At 49.1% G+C, this 14284-nt stretch overlaps 1 protein-coding gene, 1 long non-coding RNA gene and 1 other non-coding gene across 6 annotated transcripts in view; 2 read left to right on the top strand and 1 right to left on the bottom strand.

Annotated features, from left to right (window-relative positions):
- The window catches only part of LOC132367145 (uncharacterized), a 200627-nt gene that overhangs the window by 30868 nt on the left and 155475 nt on the right, over positions 1-14284 (top strand). The gene's annotated exons all lie outside the window — the stretch shown is intronic.
- On the top strand, positions 3693-3799 carry LOC132368319 (U6 spliceosomal RNA). The gene has a single exon (XR_009504056.1). It is a non-coding gene; the product is annotated as a U6 spliceosomal RNA (small nuclear RNA).
- The window catches only part of PHF24 (PHD finger protein 24), a 29141-nt gene continuing 20678 nt past the window's right edge, over positions 5822-14284 (bottom strand). For 2 of the 4 annotated variants that reach the window (XM_059924972.1, XM_059924975.1), the window contains 5 exons: positions 12136-12214; positions 11634-11839; positions 11139-11299; positions 10725-10820; positions 5822-10397 (listed from right to left, as the gene is read on the bottom strand). In XM_059924972.1, coding sequence (XP_059780955.1) covers positions 10301-10397; positions 10725-10820; positions 11139-11299; positions 11634-11839; positions 12136-12214 — 639 coding nt within the window. In that variant the 3' untranslated portion in view covers positions 5822-10300. The remainder of the gene's footprint in view (positions 10398-10724; positions 10821-11138; positions 11300-11633; positions 11840-12135; positions 12215-14284) is intronic. The other 2 variants (XM_059924974.1, XM_059924973.1) reach the window with 2 other exon arrangements.

Raw genomic sequence — 14284 nt, 5'->3', positions numbered from 1 at the left:
CTCTCCCATTTCAGTACCCCCACCCCCACCCCCATTAATTCTCAGCCCCAGTGTCCCCGATGTTCAGAGCAGGCAGGGCTGCGTAGGCGGTTGCCAGCGGAAGCCGACGCTTGAGCAGACACGGTGCCTGGCGCCCACGTCACTGTCTCCCAGGCCCATCTGTGCTAGAGGGAGCGGGGGTAGGGAGGGGGTAATCCAGGGGTGAAGAGGGGGAAGGAGTTCTTGGGGGCTTTGAGGACAAAGGAAGGGCCAGAGCAGAAGCTCTCACTTCTCTTTCCTTGCAGTTTCCCTGAGGCAGTGTATGGACACCCATGAGGTCATGCAAACTAGACAGAGCTGGAAACAGGCTTGGAGAGCATCAATACCTAGGCTACAGAGCAGAACAGGAGAGCAGTCTAGGGATCCTGAGGTTAGGTCTGCCTATTCTCCACTATATGCCTTCTTTCTAGTTATCACGATGGGGATCCCAGGTATAAAGGGGTGTGAGGTGTGAGGCAAGGAAAGGAAATGTGGTAAGAGGAGGCAGGGTGCTGGGGATAAGGAGAGGAGGGAGGGAAGATGGGGTGAGGGGGATAGGGAGAGGAGGGAGGGGAGATGGGATGAGTAGCAAAAGGATGGGACAGAGAGATGAGGTGAGAAGAAATGAGGAAGGGAGGGGAGGTGGGGTGATGAGGGAATGGAATAGTGTGACATGGAGGTGGGAAAGGGAGGGTGAGGGGGCCCAGGAATGGTACTGGCTCCTTATGTCTGAGGGCTCTCACTCCCCCACCTCCAGATTCATGGGGGCCTGGGCTGTGGGCGGCTCTGCTTCTTCCTATGCCAGGTTTGTCTATTTTGCCTCCTCCAGCCTTGCCTGTGCCAACACGGAGGCAGAGTTTAGTCACCGGCCTTTACCTGGTCCCTGCTAATGCTGAAGTGTAGGCTTAGACCTTCAAGGGTGCAGGGCTGTGCCTTCAGGTATTGGTGGCACAGATTCCGTTGTTTGCCGAGTTTGCAGTTGCTGTCCTGTGTCCCATTGCGCTGGGTATCAGGAACGTATGAGAGGAACCAGGGGTGCCTCAGGGTGTGGCATAGGGTATGAGAATGTAGGCTCTGAAGGCAGACTGTTGACCTTGTGAGGTTACTTGCCACATCCTTGCCTCATTTCCTCCTTTGTAAAATGGGGACAGCACTACCTCATAGGGTCATTGAGAGGGTTAATTAAGGTAACACATGTAATGCACTTAGTTCTGAGCTCGGCCTGTAGTTAACACTCAAGAAAGTTAACTTACACTGTATGTTCACAGATATCTCGGTATGTGAGTGCATCTGTAAATGTTTGAGCCTGGGAATTATTTGTCATGTTGTATCTGTCATGCAATTTGTAAGTGAGTGTATCTGTGTAATTATTTTTGTGTGGTAGTGTGCCTGATTCCGTGTTATTTGCTGTAGGTATGTGATTTTGTGTTACTGTACATATGTGATTAAATGACTAAGCAGGCCTGTGTCTACATGACAAAGAGTGGATGAAGTGTGGCTTCATGGCTGTTGATATGCTGACACCATGTCTGCCAGTGTACGCATGCATCTGTGATCATGTCAGTTCCAAACACCCCCACTCACCCTCCCTCCCTCTGGAGACGTCACAACCCTAGATGTCCCTCATTTCCTCACCCTGAGGGAACCAGAACCCTGGGGCAGGGGCGGGGGTGGGTGCCAGTGAGGAGGTGTTTAGACAGGGGCACATGTTCCCTCCCAGACTGTGTCTGGGAGGGGGACCCCTATCTTGCACATATCCTGAAGCCTCCAGAGGAAGTGCTCCCCCCCCCAACTTGTTCTCAGTTCCCTGTCTTGTCACCATGGCAGCAGTTGCCAGGGGCTCCCAGGGTTGCTAAGATCTGGGTGTGGGAGGCTGCCAAGCCTTGTTGCCAGTAGACACAGAGAATCCTGGGGGAAAGGAAGACTACCCCCACAGCTGCCAGCTTTCTGCAGTGACAGGACTGGTCCTTGGGCCTCTCCTGTCCCCAAATTGTTCCTATAATTTGTATGTGGCAGTACTAGGGTTGGTGGGGGGCTTTAACAGGAAGCTGGAACTAGAATACTGAGATTCACATTCTGAGGAGAAAGGGGTGCTCTAGCTTGGCTATTTCCATCTTTAAGGTTGGGAGGTCCTTAGAAATTAGTGACTTGCTTATTCTGTCCCCCATCTCTTATACTTCTTCTCTGGCAATATCTCTGCTTGAGTTCTCCAATGGCTGGTGCTTATTATCTAATGTTTCCACCTGGTATAGGAATACTACATTGACCCCAGTACCCTGGATGCAGACTGACTCCTTCCTGTGGTCAGACTCTTAGCATATCACCTGGATACACGCTTCATGCTGACACTTGAGCCCAGAGTTCAGTCCCACAATGAGCCCTAACTTTGGCCTCAGCCTGAGACACTGACCTTGGTCTTAGTCCTGGACCAGAAAGTTCCCTATACCCAGCCTCAGTCTAAGCCCTCCTCCTAGACACAGATGAGCCCTAATCTTGATACTGATACTTGAACCATCCACAGATTCAGTTATGATCCTGTAAGTTGACTGAACACTGACGAGTGATCTAACTCCCTGGTACTTGCCTCGTGTCTCTCCGTCTGTTCTGAACCTACACTGACTAGTACCATAAAGGTTCAAAAGGGTTTTTTCTTTGGGGTGAGAGAACAGTACTGGGAATGACCAGCAGAGGGCGTGCAACATCAGGTTCTAAAGGCATGCTTCCCAGAGCCCACCTGGAAAGGGGATAATAGCCATATTGGGATCTTGGATCTTTTCTCTCAGGTCAGGACTCAGAGCTGGAGGCACAGCAGTCGGTTTAAGAGGTTGAACTAAAAAAAGGTTCCCAACGCAGTGATGCTGATGCTTTGGGGTCACTTGGGTCTGTATAAGCATGGATCTCCCTACAGCTCAGCAGGCCTCAGGGCTGGGGATGCACCAGAAGGTGCTTAACCATTTACTGGCATCGCAGGTCTCAAGAGGACTGGGCACCTGGGAAGACATTTCACCCGCAACTCCACATTTCTGTCATATGCTTGTACAGCTTCACTACCTTCCCTGGTATTCAGTTATCTTTTGGTCCTATTGAGCAGAAATCTGTCTCTCTTCCACCTTTGATCTTAGCTCTGTGCTTGAGGTCACATTGACTTCATTGGTCCCATCTACCAGACATCAGCCATCTGCATCCCTTGAGTCTGATCCTCGACAGGGTGAACACCTCTCAGGCCTTCATGGGTTCTTCCTCTGCCTTGTTCAATCCCAGCCACTAAGACCATGTTCCCCTGGCTGGGTTTCAGTTCATGATGCCTGGCTCTGGTTAGCTTTTTCCAGGAGTGCTGGTGCAGCATACCAGCCGGCCTGCATCCCTCCTCTGACCCTGTACTTCTTTCCATGTAGCCTCAGGTTACATCAGCTTTTTAGTAGTTCACTCACACCAGGTGAAGACTGCATCCTCTGTTCTCCCTGACCTGCTAAATCACATCTTGCCCATTTTGTACCTGTTATAGTTTTGAAAGGAGTGTTATTATTTATTTATTATTATTATTAAAGACAAAGATACTTGAAATTAGTGAAATAAAAAACATTTTGGCACTAATTTCTGAGCTTTAGGGCAATCCTTGGGCTTGGAAGTCTCTGTATTTGATGCTTACTTAGATGGGACAAGGAGGGACTCAAGTGCTCACTTTAGCTGCACATATACTAAAACTGGAACATTACAGAGAAGATTAGCATGGCCTCTGCACAAGGATGACATGCAAATTCATGAAGCGTTCCATGTTTTTGTTTTTGATGAATATTAAAATGTAATAATGTAAAGTGAATGTATATATGGATAAATTAGTATATTGCCAAAAAAAAAAGAAAAAGAAAAAGAGGGACTGAAGATCCCCAGCTGGCTTGGCTGTGACTTCAGCACTGTGGACAGAGGCCAATGGAAGTTCCCCCGGCTATGCCTGGGACTGTGGGTGGGTGGAAGATGATACACACACAGCCTTCAGGTGGGGCCAGAAATTCTTGCTGCTCACTCAGTGCCTTACAGTGTACCAAGCTCTTTCCTCTTACCAGATTTATTCTGTCCTCACTCAACTATCAGCCCAGGAAGCATACAAAATGAACTGTTTTCCAGATTTTTACAGATGAGGAAACTGAGGTTTTGCAAGGCCAAACTCCAAGTAACCCTATGAGTGGGATGGGAGAGAGAACACTAATTACTCCATATTTAGCAAATTTAGCAACCACTGCCCTTCTCTGACTCAAGTGCACTCCTCTTTATCTCTAGGGAAAGTCAGGGTCGGTGGAAGTTTTTGTGGAACTGAGGTTCCAGCCAACCATGGAAACAAGTGGCAGTTGGTAGCAGGAACAGTGCTGGGAGGCTCTGAAGTTCCAGTCAGGACTGCCCGAATGAGGGTGGGGAAACCTTGCTTGTCATTAAGGTTCACAGAGGTCCAGCTTTTATGCCTCTTCTTCTGTCCCAATACTTGGCTTCACTGAGCCTGGAGATAAGGAAAAGGGACGTGTAGGATGTTATTAAGGTGTTTCTGAGCCTGATGGACCTTTGTGGGAAAATTCCGGGAAGGGTGTGGGAGTCTTTGTGAAGGGGGTGAGTTGTGCAGGTGGTAAGAAATCCTCTGACATGGGCTACAGGTCTGGCTATCTGTGTATGCCTATTCCCTGGGTGTGGAAACAGGAGGTGCTGGACCACACAGCATCTTTCTTTGAGGTGTACTTTGACAGGCAGCACAATAAAGTAGTTGAGAGCGTGGGCACTGAAGCCAGACTACCTGGTTCCCCTGCTTCCTAGCTGTGTGACTGTGGAACCTTGAGAAATTCTCAGCCTCTCGGTTCCTCACTTTCTCATCTGTAATACAAATCACGTAGGGTTGTTTTGAAGATTAATTAGTTTATGCAAAGCACTTAGAATTGCCCAGTGCATAGTAAGTGCTCAAAAATATTAGTAATTACATTTGGCTCTTGAACAATGTGGGAATTAGGGGTGCCAATGCACCCGCTGCAAAAATCCTCTTGTAGCTTTATAGCTGGGTCTCTGTATCCCCGGTTCCACATCTGTGGATTCAACCAACTGAGGACTGTGTGGTACTGTTGTACCTATTTATTGAAAAAAATCTGCATGTAAGTGGACGCATGCAACTGAATGGCCTCTGGTCCCTCAGGGGTTAACCATATTTGTATTTGGGGCTCCTATGGTTTTGAGGTAGAATATCTATCTGCCTCTGATCCACAGTCTAGAGATGCTTTCCTGTCTACATGTACTGGCTCTGTTCATACCAGGCAAAAGGGATGAATGGGGATTTCATAGTCCTCTGAAAGCTTCTCCAGACCTTAGTTTACCCAGCCCTACCATATCACATTAAAACAATTTGCAAAGATGGGGAGGAAACTCAGACCAAGGACAGCCCAGAAGACCCGGAGAAAACAGCCAACTAGCTTCCCTACTTTGTAGCTCAGCAAAAACTGGGAAGGGGAAAATGTCTAAAGCTGGCCCTTGGTGTGTGTTTGGGGGCAATACATAGCAGACAGGCTTGCAGGGCTTACCTTTTCCTTAATTTCTTCAAAAACTTTGGCTCTTCTCTTCAGTGCCCTCATCTCCTCCTTGTCCATGGTGGAGCCCCTGCCTCCTCCCACCCCCACCTATCTTATGGGTTCCTTGGAGGTCACAGCTGCTCCTATTTTAGACTCAGGAATTGGCCGATGATAGGAAACCAAACAGAAACTTGGTAGGTGCCCCAAACAACAGGAAACAAGAAGCCAAAATAGCATCACAGTCTTTTTATTATGATTCCCACTGTGCCCAGCCTCTGGGAACATCAGCTCCTTCTGGAGTGAAGGCTGAGCCATGGGGAGGAGCATGCAGCTGTAGTGATGGGAAGACAGGGCTTGAGGATGTTCCCCTCAGCTTACTGTCAAGTTACCTTCCGCAGAAAAGCACATAGGAAGGGCATAAGGGACCAGAGGCCATTGGATCCTCCATTGTTACTTGAGCGCTCTCAGAGCCCTTCTCACAAGCATGTGTTTGGCGGGGAGACAGATCAGAGGCCATCTCTTATAGGAGGCTAGGCTTGATGGCCTTCGTTTCACCATGGATATGGAAAGGCCTTGCTACTTATACATTGATGTTCTTATCTGTGGTCATGCCAACCCATGCTATACAAACCAGAATGTGATTGGGCTTCTTAGTCACTGGCCTGAGCAGACCTGACACCCTCTCCATGATCTGGGTCATCAGGGCATTTGGCCCAGAGGGAAGAAAGTTTTTCCTTCGTGCTAGTGGGGTCTACTGGAGATTCTGTAACCTGTTCATTTTCTTTCCTTTCAAGGTTTCTAAAAGCAGTGGCAGCAGAAAAGCAACAGCAGAGAAAATGCCCAGTCCCACCCCACTCCAGCGTGGGCTGTCGGGAGCAGGCAGGATGCATTACTATCCCCCAGTCAAGGAGAACTCTGTTGTCTGGGCTGTAGCTAAGGGCCCAGAGAGAGATTCTGGGCAATTCAAACTAAGAGGCATGGAGAAAGCAGCAATTTTATTCCACTGTAAATAGAGGGGTAAAAAGGGGTTACGGTTACAGGTGCTGCCTGGATGTCCTGAAATTCTGGCATCAATGTTGTTTTGCCTTTTAAACTCCAAGTATGTATCTGCCTTTACTCTGCTGGTTTAAAGGGGACATGCCTGCAGGATCACTAGAGCCTGCCACCAGTCCTGTCTGAAAGTTACTCTTGGCTCCGTGGTGGTCATGGCTGGCCTGTGACCCTGCCATACAGCTTCTTCTGAGCTTCCCTCTTGCCTTTACGGCTTCTTGCACCAGCTTTACTGAAGCCACGAGACATGCAGTGGTTGAGGTTGAGGCTTAGAGGCCTAGGCACAATCCTGAGCCCACCCCCCAGAGAGGTGCCCTCTTCCCAGGTGGTTTGATTCTGTGCTTCCCATACTGTTGATAGGAATGGGGGACCCCTATATTTGGCCACTCTAACAAGGCCAGGGTGACATGCCATAGGGAGCACCAGGGCCAGAAAGGCCAGTGTCTGGCCTGCAGCCACAGTTGCTTAGGCTGCGGACAGAAAGAGGCAACATGCTCATAGCTTCAGCCGTGGCTGTCCTCAAAGGAAGAGCTCTTGAAAGGGGTCAGTACCTAGGAGTAAGGAAACTGCTCCATCCCTGGGATCAAAGGGGCCCATTGCTCAAAAGAGCAGAGCCTGAATCTACTGGGGAAGGCTGATCTCAGGAGAGGAAGCCACGGAGCAGACCTAAAGAGGCTACATGGCCACAGCTATTGCCTCAGCTGACCCTGTGTCCCTGAAGCTCCATCGTGTCATCAAATGCCCCTGTCTTTAAATCTGAGCATGGAAGAGAGGACTTCTGGGTGAAAAACAGACTTAGGGCAAGTAGTCTTCAGAGGAGCATCTGTGTAACCTCAGCCTCCCTTGGCTGGGGGGTGGGGTGGGTGGTGCTTAGGAAAAGAACTGATCTCTGCAATTTTGGGCAGCCAAGAAGAAAAGACTGAAACATTTTCTCATACTCTTATTAGAGTCAGTCGCTAATTTCTGTACTTGGCAGAATTTCAGACAGTCACAATGATGAAAGGGCTTGAAAAGGAAAGGAAATTGGCTTCACTACGTTTATAAAAGTTTGAACATGTCCATATGTACTGGAGAGGGGCTCCGTGGATTAGGACACTGCAAAGGGAGATCTCAGAAAGGGGCTTGGGGTAGAGCTTCTGCAACTCTTGACTGAGGGAGCAATGGAACCTCTCCTTTGGTAAAAAGCTAGATGCCTATGGAGAAGAGGCTGGTTGCTTCTCTGTGCTTTTCTGCTTCCTAGGATTCTTGTGACTGGGCACTCTATCCTTTGCTGAGGGCAACGTCCCCTGGACCCTTTGCAGCACGCCCCCACTGAGGAAGCTTGCCGCCCTGGAATAGGGAGAGGGTGATCCCAAATGGGCCAGATCCTGTTGTGGAAGAACTCAGGGGTCTGCTTTGCCAGGCCCTGGTATACAGCTGGCCTGATCCAGTGGCCCCCAGTCTTTACCACTCACCCACAGAAAGCTAGAAGCTGCAGCTCCAGAGAGGTAGGCATCGCCTTGGTCTGTGAAGGATCAGGGAACAAGAAGATGGACTGCCAATCCTTTTGATTGATGACGAGGCAGGAGAAAAAGCTACCGAGTTCTCAAAGCCCAGAGCTTGTTTTTACTCAAAATGCCCTGTCCATGAGATCAAGCAGCCCAAGGCCATTGACATAGAAGGTGATTTGCCAGGAGAGTAAGCAAAAGCCCTTGTGCTTAATGTGCTTTAATCTCAGCGCAAAACCCTAGGGCTGGCTGCTTCGGATGCAGTCTTTGGGCCCAAAAGTCATGTGCTTTCTATTTCTTTCTTTGTTTTTTTTTCTTTTTTTGGCTGGACTGAATAATGGCCCCTCCTACTGATTAGGCTTGGGAGTATGGCTATGGAGTATTTACAAAGAACTGGGGTTTTTGAAATGTTCGGAGCCATACACATGAACCCAGTTCATCTTCTGTATGCTTCCTTTCAGTCCTAAATAATCCAACCTCAGAAGCCTCTTACCTGGCTTCTAGGTCAGGCTCTAAGGGAGGAGACCATATAGTGCTCTTACCATGCCCCAGGTTACAGCTCCCTGCTTTCCTCGGAGCAGCACTGAGCTGTATGCTGCTTCTTCTGTAGAAGTGCCTTGAGCAATGGGGTTGTGTTAACTTCTGCATGACTGAGCCAACCCCCTCTCAAATAACTTGGTCGTCAGAACTGGCTAACCTAAGCCATTAGCTTGGAAACAGAAACTTGAACTCCAGGGCCTGTGCTTACCTGTAACATACACTGATTGGGGAATTTAATGACAACTTAGGAAGGACAGCTGGGGCTGGGAGGCCAGGCTTGGTGGCCTTGTGGCAGCCTCTCCTTGCCCCCAAAGTCTTCCCATGCCAGGTCCAGGCCCTAAGCTGGTGGGGAAGGACATGTAGTGAGCAATGGGGAAAAGCAGCAACTCAGGCCATATCTCAGTAACAGGGAGAAGGAACACCTCTTCCTTCTGTGAGGCTTTGCTGGGACTTTCTCTGTTCAAGAGAGTTGAGATGCAAATCCTCTTCTTAGCTCCAGTGTCTTATCCTCATTGTCAGGTGGTTTGAAAGGAATCCCTTTTGAGGGCTTCTGTGGAGTTGCTCTTTCTTGGGCTATGAAAAAGGCTGGCTCTGTACTCCATACCATGGCACAGTTTTCTAGGTCTGCAGTTGAGCTGAGCTGGAAGAACGGAAAAGCATGAGCCTTCTTCTCTCCTCTTCCATCCAGGCCTTGTCCTCATTGGAGCTCAGGCTTTGGGTCTCTGTGGTAGCTGACTTGGGTGAAGCACTTAACCCAGAGGGCTGTGACTCTTGCCATCATACCTGTTCCATTCAGGCCCCTGGGCTCTGGGCCATGAGCACCCACCTAAAAAACAGGGGCCAGGATGGCTCACCTTGGTTTTGGACTGTTCTGTTAAATAAAGACTTTTGGACTTGAATGACCTGGCTGAGAGGTTCCTAGAATTCTGGGTCCCTGGGAGGGGCTGCCTTCCCTTTTCTAATTAGAACTCCACAGACTAGCTGCCTTTTCTGTCACCAGGAATTGGAATTTAAATAAATAATAAATAAATAATAAGTGCAGTGGTGGTTTTCAACCATTTCCCCACCCCACCTGAGGGACATAGCACACACCTACCGGAACAGTGGCTCACCACAGAAGGGATTTTCAGTGTGGGAAGAGGGAGCCTGTCAGCATCTCTAGGAGAGTATGTGAGTCTGATATGCCCCCTTATTAAGAATCACTTGGCCAGAGACTGATCTATTGTGAATCAGAACTGGCCAATAGAAGGGCTGAGTAGAGACCCCCTCGTTTATACCAAGGGCTTCACGAAAGAACTTTGGTCCTTCTTCAACCAAAAAGAACCAGGTCTCTGCAGGCATGGACAGCTAGGCATGTGTGTATGTGTGCATGTGTGTGCACACATATACGTGTGCAGTGGCAGGTCCAGTCTACGGTGTGAGGGCACGGGGTGGTCCAGGAGCAGATACTGCCACAGCTCCCAGGGCTTCTCCCTGTGGCAATGCATTTACTGTCTCTGTTGTGATGGGAATGGTGATTTCAGTGCCATAAAGCTTAGTGACAAACTGAGATGTGGCCAGTGCTCCATCCCCATAAGTCTCAGTACCAGAGGTTGGTGGGGGAAGGGAGAAAGTAAAGGAGGGAGAGAACGCCACTGTCCCCAAACTGAGCTTTTCTGCTCCATGCTATCCTGGGGGTTTCAGGTGAATGGCTGCACTGTTGGGGCGAGCAGCCAAGATGTAGACGACATTCTCCTGCAGGAAGGTAGGCCAGTCCACAAATCTGGAGTGGAAGCAAAGAACAGGTTTGTGAGGCCGGTTGCTGAGCCTGGAGGCTCATGAGACCTGCTCCCAGTGGCAGCATGGCTTGAGGTGGGCAAAACTCAGGGAAGCCCTGGCTTGTGCGTGACATGGTGATGGCAGGCTGTGCTTCCAGGGTGACAGACCAGCTCACTGGCCCTATGGATCTGGGGTCAAATGTGTACTCCTGAAGTCTGGTTTCTGGGGTGGGCATTTGCTGTTTTGGGGTGATGGCGGGTAACACCCAATCTTACTTGTGTGTGTGTAGGGGTCAGGGGTGTAGACAGCCAGGTGAGGAGGTGTCACTCACCTGGACTCAGGCTCTGTGGGCAGCGGGGCCTTGTCCTGACTCTTGCTGCTGCTGCTGGCTGGGCTGCTGTCTGCTATGGGACCCACATGGCTGACGCTGTTGGGCACAAGGACATGTGGTTAGGAGTGGGACACTGAAAGGTCCGGCCCCTTCCACATTCTGGTGAACCCAAAGCTCTGGATGTGCTTGTCCAGGCTTTTCTGACATGGGGCGACGGAGTTCGGAGCAGAGGCTGCTCTACGCCTTGGCCAGTAGGAGTCACTGTCCACTGTGTAAAGCACAGGAGGATCTTCTGGCTGTTGGAGAAACTGGCAGGAGGAACAGGGAGGTAGGTACCTTTCATACCAAGGGCCATTTGGCATGGAGAAAGGAGGAGGGTACGTGAGTGGGGGCAGGGATTGGTAGGGAGCGGACCTGACACTGCAGGAGGAAGCATCTGGGGGGCGTTTGCAGAACCAAGAGTGCTGGGCACGGCGGCACTCTGCCTCACTGATAGCGCTCCCGCTGCCCCGGGCCAGGAAAGTGGCCCGGGCTCGCTCCCGCTCCTTGACTGTCAGAAGCCTTAACAGAGAGTTCTGGGGAAGAAGAGATATAGTAAGACCTGGAGGTGAAAATATTTTGTAAACAGTCAAGCCACAGAGAATCCTACCTCCATTACCACCTCTGCACCCTCCCTTTGAAGCTGCCCAGAGCGTTTCTGGTAACACCAACATTTGCAGTGGGGTCCAGCGCTAATCAATCTTCCTTGGGCGGTTTCCCCAGCCTAGGCACTGGATCACCTGTCACTGGATGGAACCTGAGCCCTTTCCTGCTCAGAGAGTACCCAGTGCTCCTCCAACCTGCCTGGCATGTTTCCCTGGTCTCTGTCACCCAGCATCCCACGGACATTTACCCCCAGCTGGCCCTTACCTGGGGACGTAATTGCTGTAGAAGTAGGAGGGACTCATGGGACAAGAAATCAGGCCACTCTATGTGTCCTCGGTGTTCAGGGTCCAGGGCTGCAAACTGGCGGGCTGCCTGCTCCTCTTGCTCCTCACTTAGAGCCCTGTCACCGTCCCCTCGCTTCGCTGTTTGGTGGCGGTAGCGCAGGAAATCATCCAGCGTCAGGGAGCAGTCTGTGGGGAGGCACCCCATGCTAGCCATGCCCACCCTTTCCGCAGCCTCTGGAGTACCTGCACTCACCGCTAGGGTACCCTCCAGAGCCCCACCACCCACAGCTCTCATCCAGTCTTTGTCTCCATAGCCAGGATAACTCAGGCTGTGGCCAGTGGTGGGCCAACAGCTTGCGAACACGGTCCCATTTATGCCCTTGCCCCACAAATTCCGGAATATTCCTTTCATGGTTCATCCTAGAAAGTATGAAGAAGAAATCTGCCTGGCTCTCTCCATTGGCAGTACCATCCAGCCTTACCGGGGATAACTTTACACTGCTGAAAGGTCTCTGTGAGGCTGTACATTTCTTCCTCAGTTAGCAGCAAGTTGAGGTTGTTCTGAAAAAGAGGAAGAGCTAAGTCAGTGGCCATGTTGGCCAGTAAGAAAGAAAGGCCAAGGATCAAGAAGGATGGAAATAGTATTTCAGCTGGAAGGCAATTATTGGATCATCTAATCCCAGCCTCTCATTCACAGTCAAGGAGACTGAGGCCCCAGAAAGGGGAAAGGACTTTCTCAGAGCTGTCCAGCTCTGGGCAGGATCTTTCCCAGAACCCAGATATCCTCCTGGCTCCAGCCCTGAGTCCCTTTTACTAAAATAGTGGTTTTTGAATTATTCTCTGAGATAGCTTAGGGGTTCCTTGGAGGTGCCTTAGGAAGCTGTTGCAAGGGAGAAGGGGGCAAGTGGGCAGGGTTCTGAATCCCTAGCTCCATCAACCAGAGCAGCTCCATCTTTATCCATTTTATGTATCTGGCTTCTGTGTTAGGCTGTGTTCAAAGAGTATTTTAGTTAAAAAAGTTTAATTCTAACTCCAGTTTCCATATTGCTAAAAATTGTTTAATCCTAAAGTTGTATCACTTTAACTCCAGAATGGTTTTGAAAGAGATGCCATCATGAAAAAGTTCCTAAAACCAAATGAATTTTTTTTTGTGGTGCCAGGGAAGTTTTAATTCCAAAAGAGCACTGATATGTTATTTTGTTAGCATTAATTTACAGTCTTACAGTCTTTAAACTACCGAATATTCTTTATAGTAAATCATTTTCCCTCTAAAATACCAGTAAAGAACAGGAGCAGACATTTCATGTCTATTCATTTGTGAATTTCATGAAGAACTCAAACCATTCTTTCAATAAACACTTTTTGAGCACCTCGTATGTGCTTGGCACAATGGTGTACAACACTGTGAGATGTTTAGTATGGCTGGAATGTAGAGTATGTGTGTGTGTCTGTCTTGGGAGAGGGTAGGGTGGGGATAAAAGATAAGGGAGGGGAGGTAGGCAGAAGCCTGACTGTGAAATGCTTCAAATGCCCTTTTTGAGCCCCTCAAATTGGGCCTTTTTTTCTGAGGGCAAATGGGAGTCATGGAAGGGTTTTTAAGTGTGGAGTGCCATGGTCAGCTCTTTGTCTGCTGTGTGGAGAATGGATTAGATGGGCAAAGTCTGGAGGCATGGAGGGCAGTTAAGTAATTGTTGCAATAAAGAAAAGTGGCTAAACTAAGACATGAGAATGAAGAAAAGGGGAGAGATTTGAGAGAGATTAGGAGGTAGAGTGTATAGGACCTGCTGACTCACTGGACGTGAGGGGTGAGGGAGAGAAATGAGTTGGGATTGGTAACTGTGGGGTGGTGGTTGTATTACTATTCACAGAGACAAGGCAGGGAGGGAGAATGGGTTTGGGGAAAAAGATGAGTTCATTTGGGGGCATGTTGAGTGTGAAGTACCTGTGAGACATCAAGATGGATATAAGTCCAGGAGACAGGAAATTTAGGTCTGGACCCACAGATTTTGGAATGATTGGTATTTAGATGGTGGAGTAGCCACCGAAGTGGATGAAGACCCAGAGAGAGAGAGTATAGTGGGAAAAGAACCCTGAGAAACACCAGCATTTAGGACTGGGACAAGAAACTAAGGGCACTTAGAAAGAATGGTCGGGACTTCCCTGGAGGTCCAGTGGTTAAGACTTTGTCTTCCAGTGCAGGGGGTTGTGGGTTCCATCCCTGGTCATGGAGCTAAGACCCCACGTGCCTCGTGGCCAAAAAACCAAAACATAAAAAAGAAGCAATATTGTAACAAATTTAATAAAGACTTTAAACAATGGTCCACATCAAAAAAAAAAAAATCTAAAAAAAAAAAAACGAAAGAAAGAATGGTCAGAGAAGAACCTGGGAAGAGAATCAGTAGAGGGTACTGGAAGCCAAGAAAAGAGAGTTGTACAATGTAGGAGGTAATGTTAACAGTGGTTATACGAGTCAGATGGAATTTTATTGATTTTCTATTTTCTCTGGTTTCTGTATTTTGTGTAATAATTCTCACAAAAATACTCATACCCTAAGAAAAGAGGGGGCAGTAAGGAAGTGCTAAATACGTCAGAGAGATCAAGTAAAAGATTCCTGAGAAAAGGTCACCGGAC

Source organism: Balaenoptera ricei, chromosome 6 (assembly GCF_028023285.1).
Source record: "Balaenoptera ricei isolate mBalRic1 chromosome 6, mBalRic1.hap2, whole genome shotgun sequence".
Classification (NCBI taxonomy): Eukaryota; Metazoa; Chordata; class Mammalia; order Artiodactyla; family Balaenopteridae; genus Balaenoptera; species Balaenoptera ricei.
This window is presented reverse-complemented; position numbering and strand designations above follow the sequence as displayed.